This window comes from Pan troglodytes, chromosome 14 (assembly GCF_028858775.2).
Source record: "Pan troglodytes isolate AG18354 chromosome 14, NHGRI_mPanTro3-v2.0_pri, whole genome shotgun sequence".
Lineage (NCBI taxonomy): Eukaryota > Metazoa > Chordata > Mammalia > Primates > Hominidae > Pan > Pan troglodytes.
In genome coordinates this window covers 65,768,674-65,783,082 of record NC_072412.2, presented here as the reverse complement: position 1 = coordinate 65,783,082, position 14,409 = coordinate 65,768,674, and the positions used below count along the sequence as shown (strand labels likewise).

General features: G+C 35.1%; 1 protein-coding gene across 5 annotated transcripts in view; it reads left to right on the top strand.

Moving 5' to 3' along the window:
* DIAPH3 (diaphanous related formin 3) overlaps positions 1–14,409 on the top strand; it is a 490,848-nt gene that overhangs the window by 43,495 nt on the left and 432,944 nt on the right. For all 5 annotated transcript variants that reach the window (XM_054665348.2, XM_054665347.2, XM_054665346.2 and 2 more), the window contains one exon: positions 8,153–8,329. In XM_054665348.2, coding sequence (XP_054521323.1) covers positions 8,153–8,329 — 177 coding nt within the window. The remainder of the gene's footprint in view (positions 1–8,152; positions 8,330–14,409) is intronic.

The following is a 14,409-nucleotide window of genomic DNA, read 5'->3' as shown; positions in this document are numbered from 1 at the left end:
GCTGGCTTTAGAACACGTATTGCATGTCGTAACTTATTTTCAAGCAATTGAAGAAATTTTAAGAGCATAAATTTGTTTTTCATTTAATAATATTAAAATACTATGTGAAACCTAAATGTGGACAAAATATTATAAGTAGATAATCAAGTATTTTTTGGTAGGGAGGGAACAGTAAGTTTTTGTCTTTTCAAAGAAGCCTCTGGCTAAAGAACTTCTTATAAATTTCAGTAAAATACAAATTAAGAGCTGAAGAAGCCCATTTGTAACATTGAGGGATATCGAAGTCAGAATGCAGTTGATCGGATGGTAGGAATTGTTCCTGGGTGGTAAGTCTATGGCCTAAAACTGGCCTCAGCTTATCATACCTGAAAGATTGAATGGTTGGTTTTTCTCTCCACAGTGATACATCTTTGTACCAGTGATGTCACTAGTGCTTAAACGTAAAGACCATGGAACAGGCAGACATACTGCTTAGCAGTTAACATGTTCTATAATTTTCATATCAGCATCACAAGTTCCCTGTTGTACTTCCATTCCAAAGCCCCTCTCAAGGTACTTTTCCCCGCTCTAGAATTAATCATTCATTCCTGTTGCTAGTTCACTTGGCTTATTTTCTTGGGGGCATTTACAATATTCTACCTTAAATTATGATCCTTTATTGCATATTTTTCTCTCAAATGGTAAGCATCTGTAGGGATGGTAACTATGTTTTATATATTTTATCATCTAGTAATTGCTCATTCATTCATACCTTCAACAAGTATTACTTGACTGACTGCTAACTATCAGGTACTGTGCTATAGGCTGCATACACAACATGACTATAATCATTATCTGTTGGTATATAACGAGTTGCCCCAAAACTTAGTGACTTAAAATAGCAAAGATTTATCATTTCATAGCACTTCTGTGTGTCAGGAATTTGGTAGTTGCTTAGCTGGGTGGTTCTGGGTTGGGTTCTGCCTTGAGTTTGCGGTAAAAATGTTGGCTGGAGCTACAGTCATGTGAAGGTTTGACCAGGACTTTCAAGATGGCTCACTCACATGGCTGTTGGCAAGAAACCTGTTTATCTTTTAGTGGAAGCCCTCAATTCTTTATCATGTTCTTTGCCTCCCCTTAGGAGTTCTTGAGTGTTCTCATGATCTGGCAGCTGGCATACTCCCAAGAAGGAGCAAAACAAAAGCTGTAAAATCTTTTGTGATCTAGTCTTCAAAATTGCACTCCATAATTTCCACAATATCTGTTGGTTACATAAATCAGGATCACTGGGGCCATCTTAGAGACGGGCTGCCACAGTGATTAAAACAGTTGATGGTTTGTCTAGCATGGCACTTACGTTTTAGTTGGAAAGAGACAGAGTTAACAATTACAAAACAAATGAGATAATTACAGATTTTCGTAAGTCATGTGAAAGGACATAGGAAGAGAATGTACTGTGTGCTGTGACGGATAAGGGGTGGGTACACGTGCTACTTTAGATAAAGTGGTCAGGGAAGGCATTTCAGCCTTTTAAATCCAAAGATGAGAGTGAATAGTACTTTTATTTCCTGTTAACACTTCTCTGTGATGGGTACCATCATGGAAGGTTTAAGTAGCTCAGTTGTGGTAACACACTAAGCAAGTGGCTGGACAGGATTGTGAAGTCAGACTCCAGAGCCTTGCTTGTTTTTAATCACAAAGTTCCCAGATTAGTAATAAAGTTAACTAAAGAGCCAAGCTATGTTAGCTGTTAGGTTTTTACCCCCTCTTAAGCGTCGTGTAAGATTGCCTGAAAATAGAGAATTTCAAGCAGTAGATTTTATTCTGTATTTCAGGTATGTATTTGGATAGAATTGATTCTATAACGAGAAGAAATTTTTGTTTGCTTAATAATTCTCCTGGATTTCGTGAAAATTTCTACTCCCTTCTGGGTTCTAATGAAGTATGTTTATGTCATATGTAGTTTTTCATACTTGTGAAATTGTAAGATGACTAATTATATTTTCCTTTTATTTTAAATTAAAGAATCACTTGCCTTTTGGTGTTTAAAATGTTGTAATACTGAAAACCTTAAACACTGCGTTTTCACTTTTACAGTGATATACTATAGCTAAAAATTCAGATAGTTTTTTTTTGAACCTTTTTTTGTTTAATTAATTTTATTTAAACTGTCATTACTGATTATCAGTGTGATTACTCAGTATGAGATAATACTCAGTAGGGTGCTCATTTAGCTTCCCCTGAAGATAAGTGATATTAATTTGTAAAACGTAGTATACCCCAGACACAGTCAAAGCCATATTAATGAAGTGTGGTGTACCATCTCCAAATGGCATTATAACAGAATCTTCTCAGTCTTGCATATGTTTAACTAATTCTTCAACAAAGGCAAATTGTTTGTATACTTCACCTCTCTGGGTTGTGTTTCTTGCTCAACTTTAAGAGGAGAATTTCATATAAAATTATGAAAATTTTACATGAAATAGAAAGTGCACAAATTGTAATACACACACATAAACAACCCCCAGCCAAATTGCCAAATACAAGATAACCAACTTATGGTCAATATTAGGGGGATTCCTGTCATATTTTTATGTAAAAAGTATTTTTAAAGTTTGCTCAAGTGTTCTATTGTACCTTGGTTTAAGCAAATCGTGTGTGCAATTTCATCAAAGATAGATTAGGAGTGATTTTTCCATGTGTGAATGGAATCATAGTAACCTCTCTTTTAAAAAATGAAACTTCTTTTAAAACATGTAAAATGATTTGATAGTAAAGCTCACTTTGTGCCTAGCTTTGTTATAGTGCCCAGATTTTGTAGAATCTACCTGGAGTGCTCAATAGGGCACGGAATGCTTTTACTTTTAGCCTGAGGTATTCATTAGATTCGAGTTGCTATTCCAGTATAGGAGGAAGGATTGTGCTTATTTTTCTTTTATGGTTCTTTCCTTATTTTTTTCTTTTATTCTTTCTTATCTGGGAAAAGAAATAAAAGCATTATATTGAAAATATGAAATACTGACTGATCCTTTTGTATCTCATATTACTATTTTGACCATTGTGGATTTATAAGCTAGAAGAGGGGAATGCTAATTTTTCCTATCTTCATCCGTCTATACTAGTGGTAATGTACAAATTTATTTTTCCATTTGGGTAAAATTTATCTTTTCCCCAGAGTTTTAGGTGCTAAGCATATGGGGTAGGTGTGATAATGATATTTTATTATTAACATTATTACTTTTACAAATTATGTTATTGATACAAGTACAGTTTTACTAGTTTTACTCCCGAAAACATTAATGGCTGATTTTTTTCCTTTGTCCTATTTTTGAGCTCAATACTATGAAATTGTTAGGTACAAAAGTGTTTTGGAGCTTGTTCTTTTGTTTTTTAGACATACAGTTTCCTCACTTTAAGGATTAAACCAACGTATTCAACCTGATGCTGCATTTCAAGCTCTTAGCCTGGTGCTTGACATATAGAAAAGGCTCAGTAAATATTAGTAAAAATATTGTTAATTTTTATGACTTTAGAGATTCTTTTTAAAAAAAGTTTTGGTTTTTGGTGAAAATTAAGATTTTATGTCTTCTATCACTGTTAGAACCATTAGGTTATGCATTTACAAATTAGCTTGTGAAGTGCTTAAGCTTATTATTCCCATTTATTGACATGTTTACATTTATAATATTGATGTTGCATTAATGAAGTTTTGCTTAATTTCACTTCATTATAAGTTTGGCATATTAATTAAGTTACACTGGGTTTTTTTGGATGTGTGTGTATGTAAAGAACCAGAATAGTTTCTGTGCTTAGGAATTGATATTATCTGTACAGAAATGATGGCAATGAAGTAGTGACTTGGGAGATAGGTAACCAGTCCCATTTCCTAAAACAGTTTTTTTGGTTTCTCTCAGTTTTTTTTTTTTTTTTTTTTTAAACAAACATCAGTAATGAGGGTACAAATGTACATAGGGATAGTAACTTCTGGACATATATTCATGTGGAGACAGTTTTATGTTTCTGAGTTATTCCAGAGTAGGAAACGCTTATGGTGGTGAGTTATATGCCACTCTTTTTTGCTATTATAATACATTTCACATACCTCCTACATTTTCTGTGTAGCTATATAATTACCTATGTGCTTGTCTCTTCCGCTTGATAATTATTTAAGGTAAGTCTTATAGCTCATTTATCTTTGTATCACCAACATCTAATAGACAACTGTTGATTGCTCTTCATTTCTTTTTGTAGATCTGGGATTTCATCCCAGAACAAGTTAAGAAAAAGTTATATATGTATCACTTCCCTACAGCCTGAAAAAATTCTTTTATACTTTTTGTAGTACAGGTCTGCTGGAGACAGATTATCTCAGTTTTTGTCTGAAAGTGCGTTTCTTTTGCTTCTACTTATGAAGGATAGTTTCGCTGTATATAGAATCCCAGGATAACAGTACAGCTGATCCTGGAACAACTGCCCAGATCCCCTTACACACAGGTTTTTTTCAAAGAAATATATTGGAGATTTTTGTAGATTTGCAATAATTTGAAAAAACTTGCAGACAAACTGGTTAGAAATCTCGAAAAAAGAAAAAGTTATATATATCTTGAATATATTTAAATAATAGTCTGTTTTCTCACTTAATACCATAAAACATTTACAAATCTATTATAAAAAAAGTTAAAATTAATCAAAATTTATTGACTTTAGTTCATACAAACATGAACTAAAGATGGTGCCATTTGCAGTCAAGAGAAATGTGAACAAATGTAAAGATGCAGTATTAAACTATAACTTTATAAAATTAACTGTACCGCACACTATATTACTCTATTAATGTTGTAGTTACCTCTGGTTGCTATTCCGGTGAGCTCAGGTGTGTTGAGTATCTACTTAAAATGTCACCTGACACTAATCATCTCCACTTGAGCAGTTCATCTCTCCAGTAAATTGCGTATTTCAGTAAAAACTGATCTCTTGCAGTTCTTGAGTATTTTTCATCGTGTTTAGTGCAATACCGTAAACCCTGAGTAACACCATGGGACCCATACAAAGTGCCACTAGTGATGCTTGAAGTCCTCCCAAGAATCAGAGAAAACTCATGACATTACAAGAAAAAGGTGAATTGCTTGATACGTGAATTGTATAGATTGAGGTCTGTAGCTGCGTTGGTCACCATTTCAGCAGACAATTCATCTTGTTATATGATGTAAACTTACAGTATTGATAAATATAGTACAGTATTGTAAATGTATTTTCTCTTTCTTATGATTTTAATAAGATTTTCTTTTCTCTAACTTATTGTAAGAATACAGTAAATACATTTAACATACAACAATGTATTAATTGACTGTTTATGTTACTGGTAAGGTTTCCCATTAACAGGAGGCTATAAGTAGTTAAGTTTCTGGGGAGTCAAAATTTATGTGTGGACTTTGACTGCCCTAATCCCTGTGTTGTTCAAGAGTCAACCCTACCTTTCTTTCAGCACTTTAAAGATGCCATTCCATTGTCTTTTGCCACTATTGTTTCTGGTGAGAAATTAGCTGTCATATCATTTTTTTCTCATGTATATAATGTATTTTTATTTCTCTGGCTGTACTTTTATGGTTTGCTGTTTATTTTTAACTTTCAGCAGTTTGACCATGAAGTGCTTAGGGGTAGGTAGGTGTGTGTGTGTGTTTGTGTGTGTGTGTGTGTGTGTGTGTGTCTTTTGTATTCTTTTTGGGTTTTGCTGAGCTTCTTGGATCTGTGAATTGAGTTATGTATATTTAATCAATTTTGGAAAATTCTTAGTCATTATCTTCTGAAATATTTCTTCTGTACCATTTCCACTCTCTCTTCTGCTTCTGGACCCCAGTTACACTTGTGTTACAACATTTGATGTTGTATCACAGATCATACTCAATTTTTTTTTCTATCTCATTATTTTGTTTGTGTTTGAGTTTGGAACTTTCTATTGATCTGGGTTTAGGTTCACTGATTCTTCCTCAGCTATGTCCAGGTTACTGTTAAGCTCGTCTAAGAAAATCTTCATTTCCGATCTATTCTTTATTTCTAATTCATCCGTGTTTTTTTTTTTTTTCTTAATAGTTTCTGTGACTTTGCTGCTGAAATTATTCATCTCATGTGTAATGTCCACTCTTCATTATATCGTTTCAGGAAAAAAAAAATGCCCATTTTAGGGTTAATGTAGAGTTCTCTTTCTGTTTTCAGTTCTACTTCTGGCTGTTTCTTCAGGAAATCTCTTTGACCAGGTACCCTGCCCCAGCCTTTAGATGGCATTATGACATGCTCTTTCAAAGTCCAGAATGTGTCATGGGGATTTCTCTCTAGTCTTTTGCCTAGTCTATGGCCTTTGGAGGGCAGCTGTTTGCATATGCCTCACAGAGTATTCATACAGCTTTCCTGTTCTGCTCCGATCCATTGGCTTACTACCCCATTCAGTTGGTGAAGACTAGGGAAACAGTTGGTAGGTGGGTGTAGACTTGCCAAATGGCTGGGGCTTCATTTGGGGCTCCTTGAAATTCTAATGCCAGCACCCATGCAGCTATCAATATTTCCTTAAATATTTGGCTGGCTTTTCTTTACCCTTGTTTAACTTATTCTTCTTCCTCAACTGTTTGTCAGGGATAAGAGCAGCTTGTCATTTTCTGGTATTTGATTCTTGTAGGTTTCTTTGGGTCTTCAGTTTTCTGTTGGGTTGACGACAACAGCAAGTATAACTTTATACGTTTTCTGGTTTGTTTTGGTGGTTAGAATGAGAGCAGTGGTGTTTTATGACAACTTTCTAAATCCTACAGAAAGCTGTCGTATTCTTAGTACTTTAATGTTTAAGTGATGTTAGGTGGACCATGGGTGAGTGCAGTACATAGTATTTTTCCTAGACATTATCTTCATAGTAAATTTAGAAACCTATTTTGAAAGATAATACTTATCTTTACATCTCATTATTTGAAGAAATCCTATTTCTTTAGCGAATTGAATAAACAATACTGTGACTTAATTGTCCTTTTGAATTGAAACTTTGAGGTATCAGACGTTTTTAATGGCTGTACTAGCTCTGTCCATTAAAACTTTTTGCAATGATGGAAATGTTCTATATGTATTAGTATGCTGGCCACATGTGGCTCTTGAGCACTTGAAATGTAGGCTAGTCCAATGAAGGAACTGAATTTTTAATATCATTCAATTTAATTTAATAATCATACATAGCTAGTGGCTACCATAATGAATAGTACAGGTTTATATACAGTATACGTGGTGAGAACAGTAGCTTAAAAATGTATACAACAATGATAAAAAAAAACTCATGGAATCACTGTGCTGTTTGAGTATACTTCTATTCTTGATGCCTGGTTCAGCTTAAGACTTTTTGCATTTTTGATTGTTGAAACATTGTATTAGTCATGAAATGTATGAGTCTGGGTTCTTTGTGAGCAATAGAACTTGTGAAATTCAAACAATTTTGAATAAATGAATAATTAGCTTTGTAAACTAATATCTATGCTTTTTTGAATGTCAGCAAGCTATTTGATTATCTAGTTGTAGAAGAAATTTCATTGCAACAAAAATCTAGGTTTATTTCTTAAGGCCTTAACCATTTTGCCCTGTAGATATTCAAGAAGTTCACATACAGACCAGCCTGAACAAAGATAAATAGTTTATCAGGCCAATAAGCTATGAAGATATAAGTAGAATTCAATTCCTAAAAATTCCTAAATCATGTTCCCCTCCCACCCCCACTCCGAGAGACAGTATGCATTATGGAAAGGGCAATAGGCAAAGGGGCCAGGAGGGGGTGGGAGATGGGACAGTGAGTACTAGTTTGGGACCAACACTAAATTATCTAAGTAATCTTTCTAAACTGCTTAATTTGCTAATATATAAAGCAAAGGTCACCTGTCATTAGAACCTCAAATCTATGTGTGGTTTTAAGATTAGAAGGAATCTTTCAATGTTGTCTGAGCTCTCTTCAATCTTTAGATAGAATGGTTACTGAAAAATTTTCACCACTCTTTATTATTATTAATTTTAAATATTCCAATGCTGAATGCCTCTTGATGAAATCACAATGATAACACGATTGGCCCTCTTTGTTTTTCTCATTTTTGAGATGAGATAAATGTTGGGAAAGGAAATACTTACACGTGTGTCATTCTGTCTTTCTTTGTAGCTGGACAAATTTGCCAGCATAAGAATTCCAGGGAGCAAGAAAGAGAGACCTCCACTTCCCAACCTGAAGACTGCATTTGCAAGCAGTGATTGCTCAGCAGCACCTTTAGAGATGATGGAGAACTTTCCAAAGCCACTGTCAGAGAATGAACTCTTAGAACTTTTTGAAAAAATGATGGTAAGAATTTTGATTCTTTAGGAAATGTTTGAGGAAAAAGCCTTAGCTTTTGCTCGTGTTAATGGAACTCTAAGCATTTTTGGTAGTCATACTCCATAGGCTAATTTCTGATGTCACTTAAGATAGCACTTCAGCCACAAAGAGTTTTTGGATTACAAAAATATGAAATCTGAAGAAAAACAACATACCAGGTTTTGGTTTTGTAAAGAGTATGTGAAAACAAATACTCCAAAGTATTGAACGGTATATTTTTGTCTTGAGTAGATATCTAAGTCAGCGGTCCCCAACCTTTTTGGCACCAGGGACTGATTTTATGGAAGACAATTTTTCCATGAGCGTTTGGGGGGTGGTGGAGATGATTTTGGAATGAAACTGTTCCACCTCACATCATCAGGCATTAGTTAGATGCTCATAAGAAGCGTGCACAGTTCACCATGGAGTTTGTGCTCCTTTGAGAATGTAATGCCACTGCTGATCTGACAAGAGGCGGAGCTCAGCTGGTAATGCTGGCTGGCCTGCCACTCATCTCCTGCTGTGTGGCCCAGTTGCTAACGGGGTTGGGGACCCCTGATCTAAGTGGTCTGAGTCCAGTCCATGTTAAAATGACAGTCACTGTGCTCTACTGTTTGCATTGTTATGGGCTGGATCTTAGACCTAACTTGTTTTATTCTTTTCTTAGTTTTTAGGATAAACAGGTTCTTTTTGCAACACTTAGATCTGTGGAGACTTGAATTCACCTTTTACGTCTTTTTCTGGATGCCTAACCTTTTTCTGGTTAGCCTTTGCCTCTGTTAATGAGGCCTATATGAAGGTAACTCTCTTCAGTACTATCTTTGAGGACTCAAGATCGTAAAGTGCACTTTTCTCCCATCCGTGCACTATATATCGAACCACTCACCTAGGTTATCCATCCATGAGATTTCAGGATGACACTTTTATGGTTCACTTGTGGCTACTAAGTTAAAAAATTTCATCATAATTGAGGGTGCCATCTGAGTAAGTGGACTAAGTAGCCCATTGATGTTAAACATTTATGGAGGCCACATTTTATTTCCACAAGTTAAAAGTACAACTACCTAGAATGTACTGACTATAGTTTATGTTAGTTTTCTGTTACTCGTAGCTGGGAGGGGGCTAATACTATATATTTTAATATTATTTAGAGGTCAGATGAATATCAGCATTTTTGAAATATTTACAGAATACTTTTAAAATAACTGGGCCAGATCACTTTTTCACCCTTAAGCAGGTCTACCTATTGGCGTTAGATTTTGGTGATCAAACCCTCACTGGAGTAACTCAGCAGAAATAAAATGAAATTGTTGCCTTCTCAGGGCTGTCCAATTTGCTAAGGGATGAGACAGTTACAACTAAGCCCTTTTTAAAAAATAAGAAACAGATTCTTTCTTTCCCTTACTGATTCCTTGAGTATATTACAGTACTCTGTAGGGAAAAACTGCTATTGATTCTGAAGCTGAAAGGCTTTTGAAGGGTGTTGTTGCCTTCTTTAAATGTGGATTAGGATATTTTTCAAACTTCTCAGGGTACCATATTTTTGACAAATTTAGAGCTATTTCTATGTCTGTGGAGAATGCTAGATTTAAACTGGCTTGATTTTTGGCTTGTACCTATCTGTTACATTTTTATTAATAAGAATTCTCTTGAGAAAGCAACATTGAATAATCAGCCATGGTAACCTTTTGGCATTTGTACCTACAGAGGCTTTATACTATTTAAAGTTTGCATCTAGGTTCTTTGCTTTGGCATTGTGCAATTTTTACAATGATTGTTCTTATTTATCATTATCAAAGGTGTTTAGTAATTTTTACATGAAGTAACAACTTTGTTTTGAAGAACACCTCTTTTCCCTCCTCAAGACAGTCCTTTGAAAGACTGTGCTGACTTGATTACTTAATGAATGTGAAGTACAGTGTAATAACTTCAACATTCATACTCATTTCACTTGGGAAATTGATTTACTTGGTCTCTGGGTAATAGTCTAGTTTCCGTGTGCATTCTTAAAAGTGGTGTTGAATTTTTAGTTATACTTAAAGACTTTTCCCCCCGTTTGTCTTTTGGTGAAAGCTGAAATTCTAGCTGAAAGCCCATATTGGTTTCTGTATGACTATTAGATATGTGAAATAGTTGTGTTCATCACTACATTTACAACTTACGTTTCTGAAGTCAATTTCAGTGATTACTCCTGAACTCTTAGATACCTATAAGTAGTGTTTTTTGAACAAGGTGAACATGATAGGTGTAAGTTGGAAGTGGCTAGTTTATTCCAGCTGTTGCACCTTTAAATCAGCCCTCTGAGCTTATTTTTCTTCTGATCCTGGTTAAAAGTCCCAGGTAGGTTCCAGAGATTTCCTGTTGGTTTCAGATAATACAAACCCTAGCTTAATATAAATTAATTTTCACCCAAAGAAAGCTGCTCCTTTTCCCTTGTTCAAGCTTGTTCCATTTCTAGTCTGCAGTAGGGGCAGTTGTTGGGGATGTGGTTGGCCTCTTTTCCTCCATCTTGCTTTTCCATTCTTCCCTATTCTCTGGACTGAATTTGTCTCTTCCAAGACTAGATTGGGGTCGGTGGAGGGAAGGAATGAGCACTTGCTGGCCTAAGGTATCTATTGGTTTCCTAGAGTGTTGTATTAGTTTCCTATTGCTGCCGTAACAAATTACCATGGACTTTGTGATTTAAAGCAACACACATTTATTATAGTTCTGTAAGTGAGAAATCCTGGTCGGCTTGACTGGTTCTGTGGCAGTCACACACCGTGTGAAAGAAGTGTGTGTCCCTGTGACACACACTTCACTTTTCCTAATTTTCCTTCTCTCTGGCCAGTTTTTTCCAGTTTACTCTCCATATCCTTCTATGCGTTCTTTTACTTCCTCTCAGCGTTGCCTCTGCCTGTCAGTCTTATCTTTATACACTTGAGTTTTCTGTGTACTCCTTTTGGGGGACTTGAGCCCTTTCATGGAGAATATCTTTTATATTGTGACACCTTGGTATGTCTTCTACAGAAGAGCAGTTATAATCCAGCTCTCTAAAAGATGCTGAACCTCAACACATCAGAAAGTGAACTCATCATATTTCTTAAATACACACACACCTCCCCCAACACACACACACCCACTCACCAAAATTTCTGCTTCACTCTTAATTTCTTATCTCAGAAGTCCCCACTGAAGTCATACTTGGGAGTCATAGTTGATCTCATTAAGGCATCAGTCACATCCATTTACTTCTCTATCCTCATTAGCTCTTAAGTTTATTTCCCCCCTGCTTTAGTTCAAGCTTTCATGACCTCTTATCTAGGATACTGCAGTGTTCTCTGCCATTTATCTCTCTCCATGCCTCTGTTAGAGACTTCTTATACTTCATTTTTTTATTTTTATTTTTTTTTTGAGACGGAGTGTTGCTGTGTCACCCAGGCTGGAGTGCAGTGGTATGATCTTGGCTTATTGCAACTTCCGTCTCCCGGGTTCAAGCAATCCCTGCTTCAGCCTCCTGAGTAGCAGGGACTACAGGCACATACCACCATGCCAGCTAATTTTTGTATTTTTGGTAGAGATGTGGTTTCACCATGTTGGCCAGGCTGGTGTCGAATTCCTGACCTCAAGTGATCCACCCCCTTCAGCCACCTAAAGTGCTGGGATTACAGATGTGAGCCACCGTGCCTGGCCTTATACATACTTTAAATCTTAGTTTAAACATTAGTCTTCTTTCATTATCTTCACATGTGCTGAGTTAAGGACTCCTTAAACCTGCCTCTCAGAACTGCTTGAGTATGAGTCTATTGTGAAATTCATTCTTTTTTTTTACTTTTCACTTTTTAGATATCTGTCTTCCCATTAGATTATATCCATGCAGTATCATCCATTGGTTTATGATTCCAAACAAATGTCTGTTAAGTGCAGCTTCCTAACTTAAGATTTCTAGGATACTATATTTCTCTTCACCTTAGATACTAATACTTAGATGGAGATTAGCTTTAATTGCTAGTCAACCCAATAACACAAAAACATTAAAATAATGAATGGAAGATAGCTTTTTTCATGCATTCATACCTTTTCTTATTTTCACTATCGGTTGAGAGAATGAAAGCTATGCAAGAAAGCTCATCTGTCAGAATGCTATCATTAACAGGCATTAAATGAGTGCCAGTGATATCAAAATCATTCTGACAAAAATTATTTAAATTCTGGACTTCCTGTCTAGAATTGTTGTAAGTGTAGAAAAAATGACCTGATAAAATTGCACGAAGTATTTAAGTATGAATAGTGATGTTCTATTCTTTTACTGGGAAGATGTTTATCAGGCTTTTTTGTAATGTAGGAGAAAGCACATTTATAAAATGCCATCGTCATCTCTTAAGCATATGTTTGAAGTATGTCCTGATAGTAAGAACTTAGATGACCTACTATTTAATACGTACATTGGCTTTTCAGTGTGGGAAACCTGGTTTAGATAATACCAAAGGCATTAATATTTGACTTTGAAACAATTTTCCGTGTATAACATAGAGTGGAATCTAATTTTGTCCTGCAGTGTTTTTTTTTAATTATACAGTATTTCAGGCATACAAAAAGTAAAGAACATAATATAAAAAATACCACCATGGATATAAGTGAAATCCCTTGTGTAATTCTTCTAATTCCCGCTTTTATTAGAAGTGAACAGTACCCTGAGTCCCATAGTTTTGCTCCCATACACTAAAGAAACTTTCCTTTTTTTTTTCTGTCTGTATAAGAATGCAGTTGTACGGAACAAAACCTTTTTTCTTCTGAGATATTTGATGGTAAATTGCTGATTCAATGCCCCATAATCCTGTAATACTTCAGTGTATATTTTCCACAAGTAAGGACTTCCTTCTATATGACCACAATATAGCCACCAAAATCAGAAAGTTAACACTGATCAATTTCTACCTCAGACACTATTAAAGTTTTACCAATAGTACCAATATGCTCTTTATAGCAAAAGAATCTAGCTCAGAATCATATGTTGCATTCAGTTATGTTTTTAAAATCTTCTTCAGTCTGGAATAGTTCGTATGTTTCCTTGTATTTTATGAATTTGAAAGTTTTGAAGATTGCAGGCTGGTTAATTTGTAGAACATCCCTGTTTGCATTAGTATTAGACTTTTTAAGTTTTGCAAGTAAACAAATGTAAACAGGATATCTCATACTAAAGGATTTATATTTTTATGATTATAAATGTGTCCGAACATCTTTTCACATGCTTATTGGCCCTTTGCTTTACTCTTCTGTGAATTTTCTGTGTATATTTTTGCCCATTTTGTTGTTTGAGATTTCCGTCTTTTTCATATTGATTTGTAGAATTTCCCATATAGCCAGAATAATACTCATGTGTTCAGTTTATATGTGTTGCAAATATCTTGTCGTAGTCCGAGTCTTGTCTTTTTACTTTTGTTAGGGGGAAAGGGGAGCTGAAGTACAAAAATGTAAAATTGTGGTCAGATTTATCAAACTTTTTATGGTTTGTCCTTTTTGTATATTATTGAAGAAATCTATCCTGACATCATAAATCTATTCTCCTATATTTTCATTTAAAATTATTAGAAATATATATCTCTATGCCTGATGTGAGATGTGGATCAAATTTTTTTCCACATAGTTTTTCCAGCAGCATTTATTTGAATAGTTCATTCTTTTTTATGATTTGTAATATCTCTAATGTTATAGATCAAGTTTTTCCACATGTGGGTTTGTTTCTGAGGTTTGATTTTTGTCCATCAGTTGGTTTGTCTAGTTCTGCATTTATGTCTGTTGTCTTAGTCCCCACAACTGTATAATAAACCTTAATATCTAAGAGCTGTTTTTCCAGAGGAGAAAAGAAGGGCTCAGGTGAACCGATAAAAATCAGATGTGACCATGTTCTTTTGATATTTTTGGTATAGAGGTGGGGAGGGTTCATCTTGCTAAGCTTATTCCATATTGCCACTCTTAGGGTACATACTAATGACAATTTTTCTTTCTTTATTCTCTTTAATTCTTGGTGTTAAAGATTTATGCGTAGCTATTACTTTGGTCAAATAAATGAATTTTGTGTTGAGTGT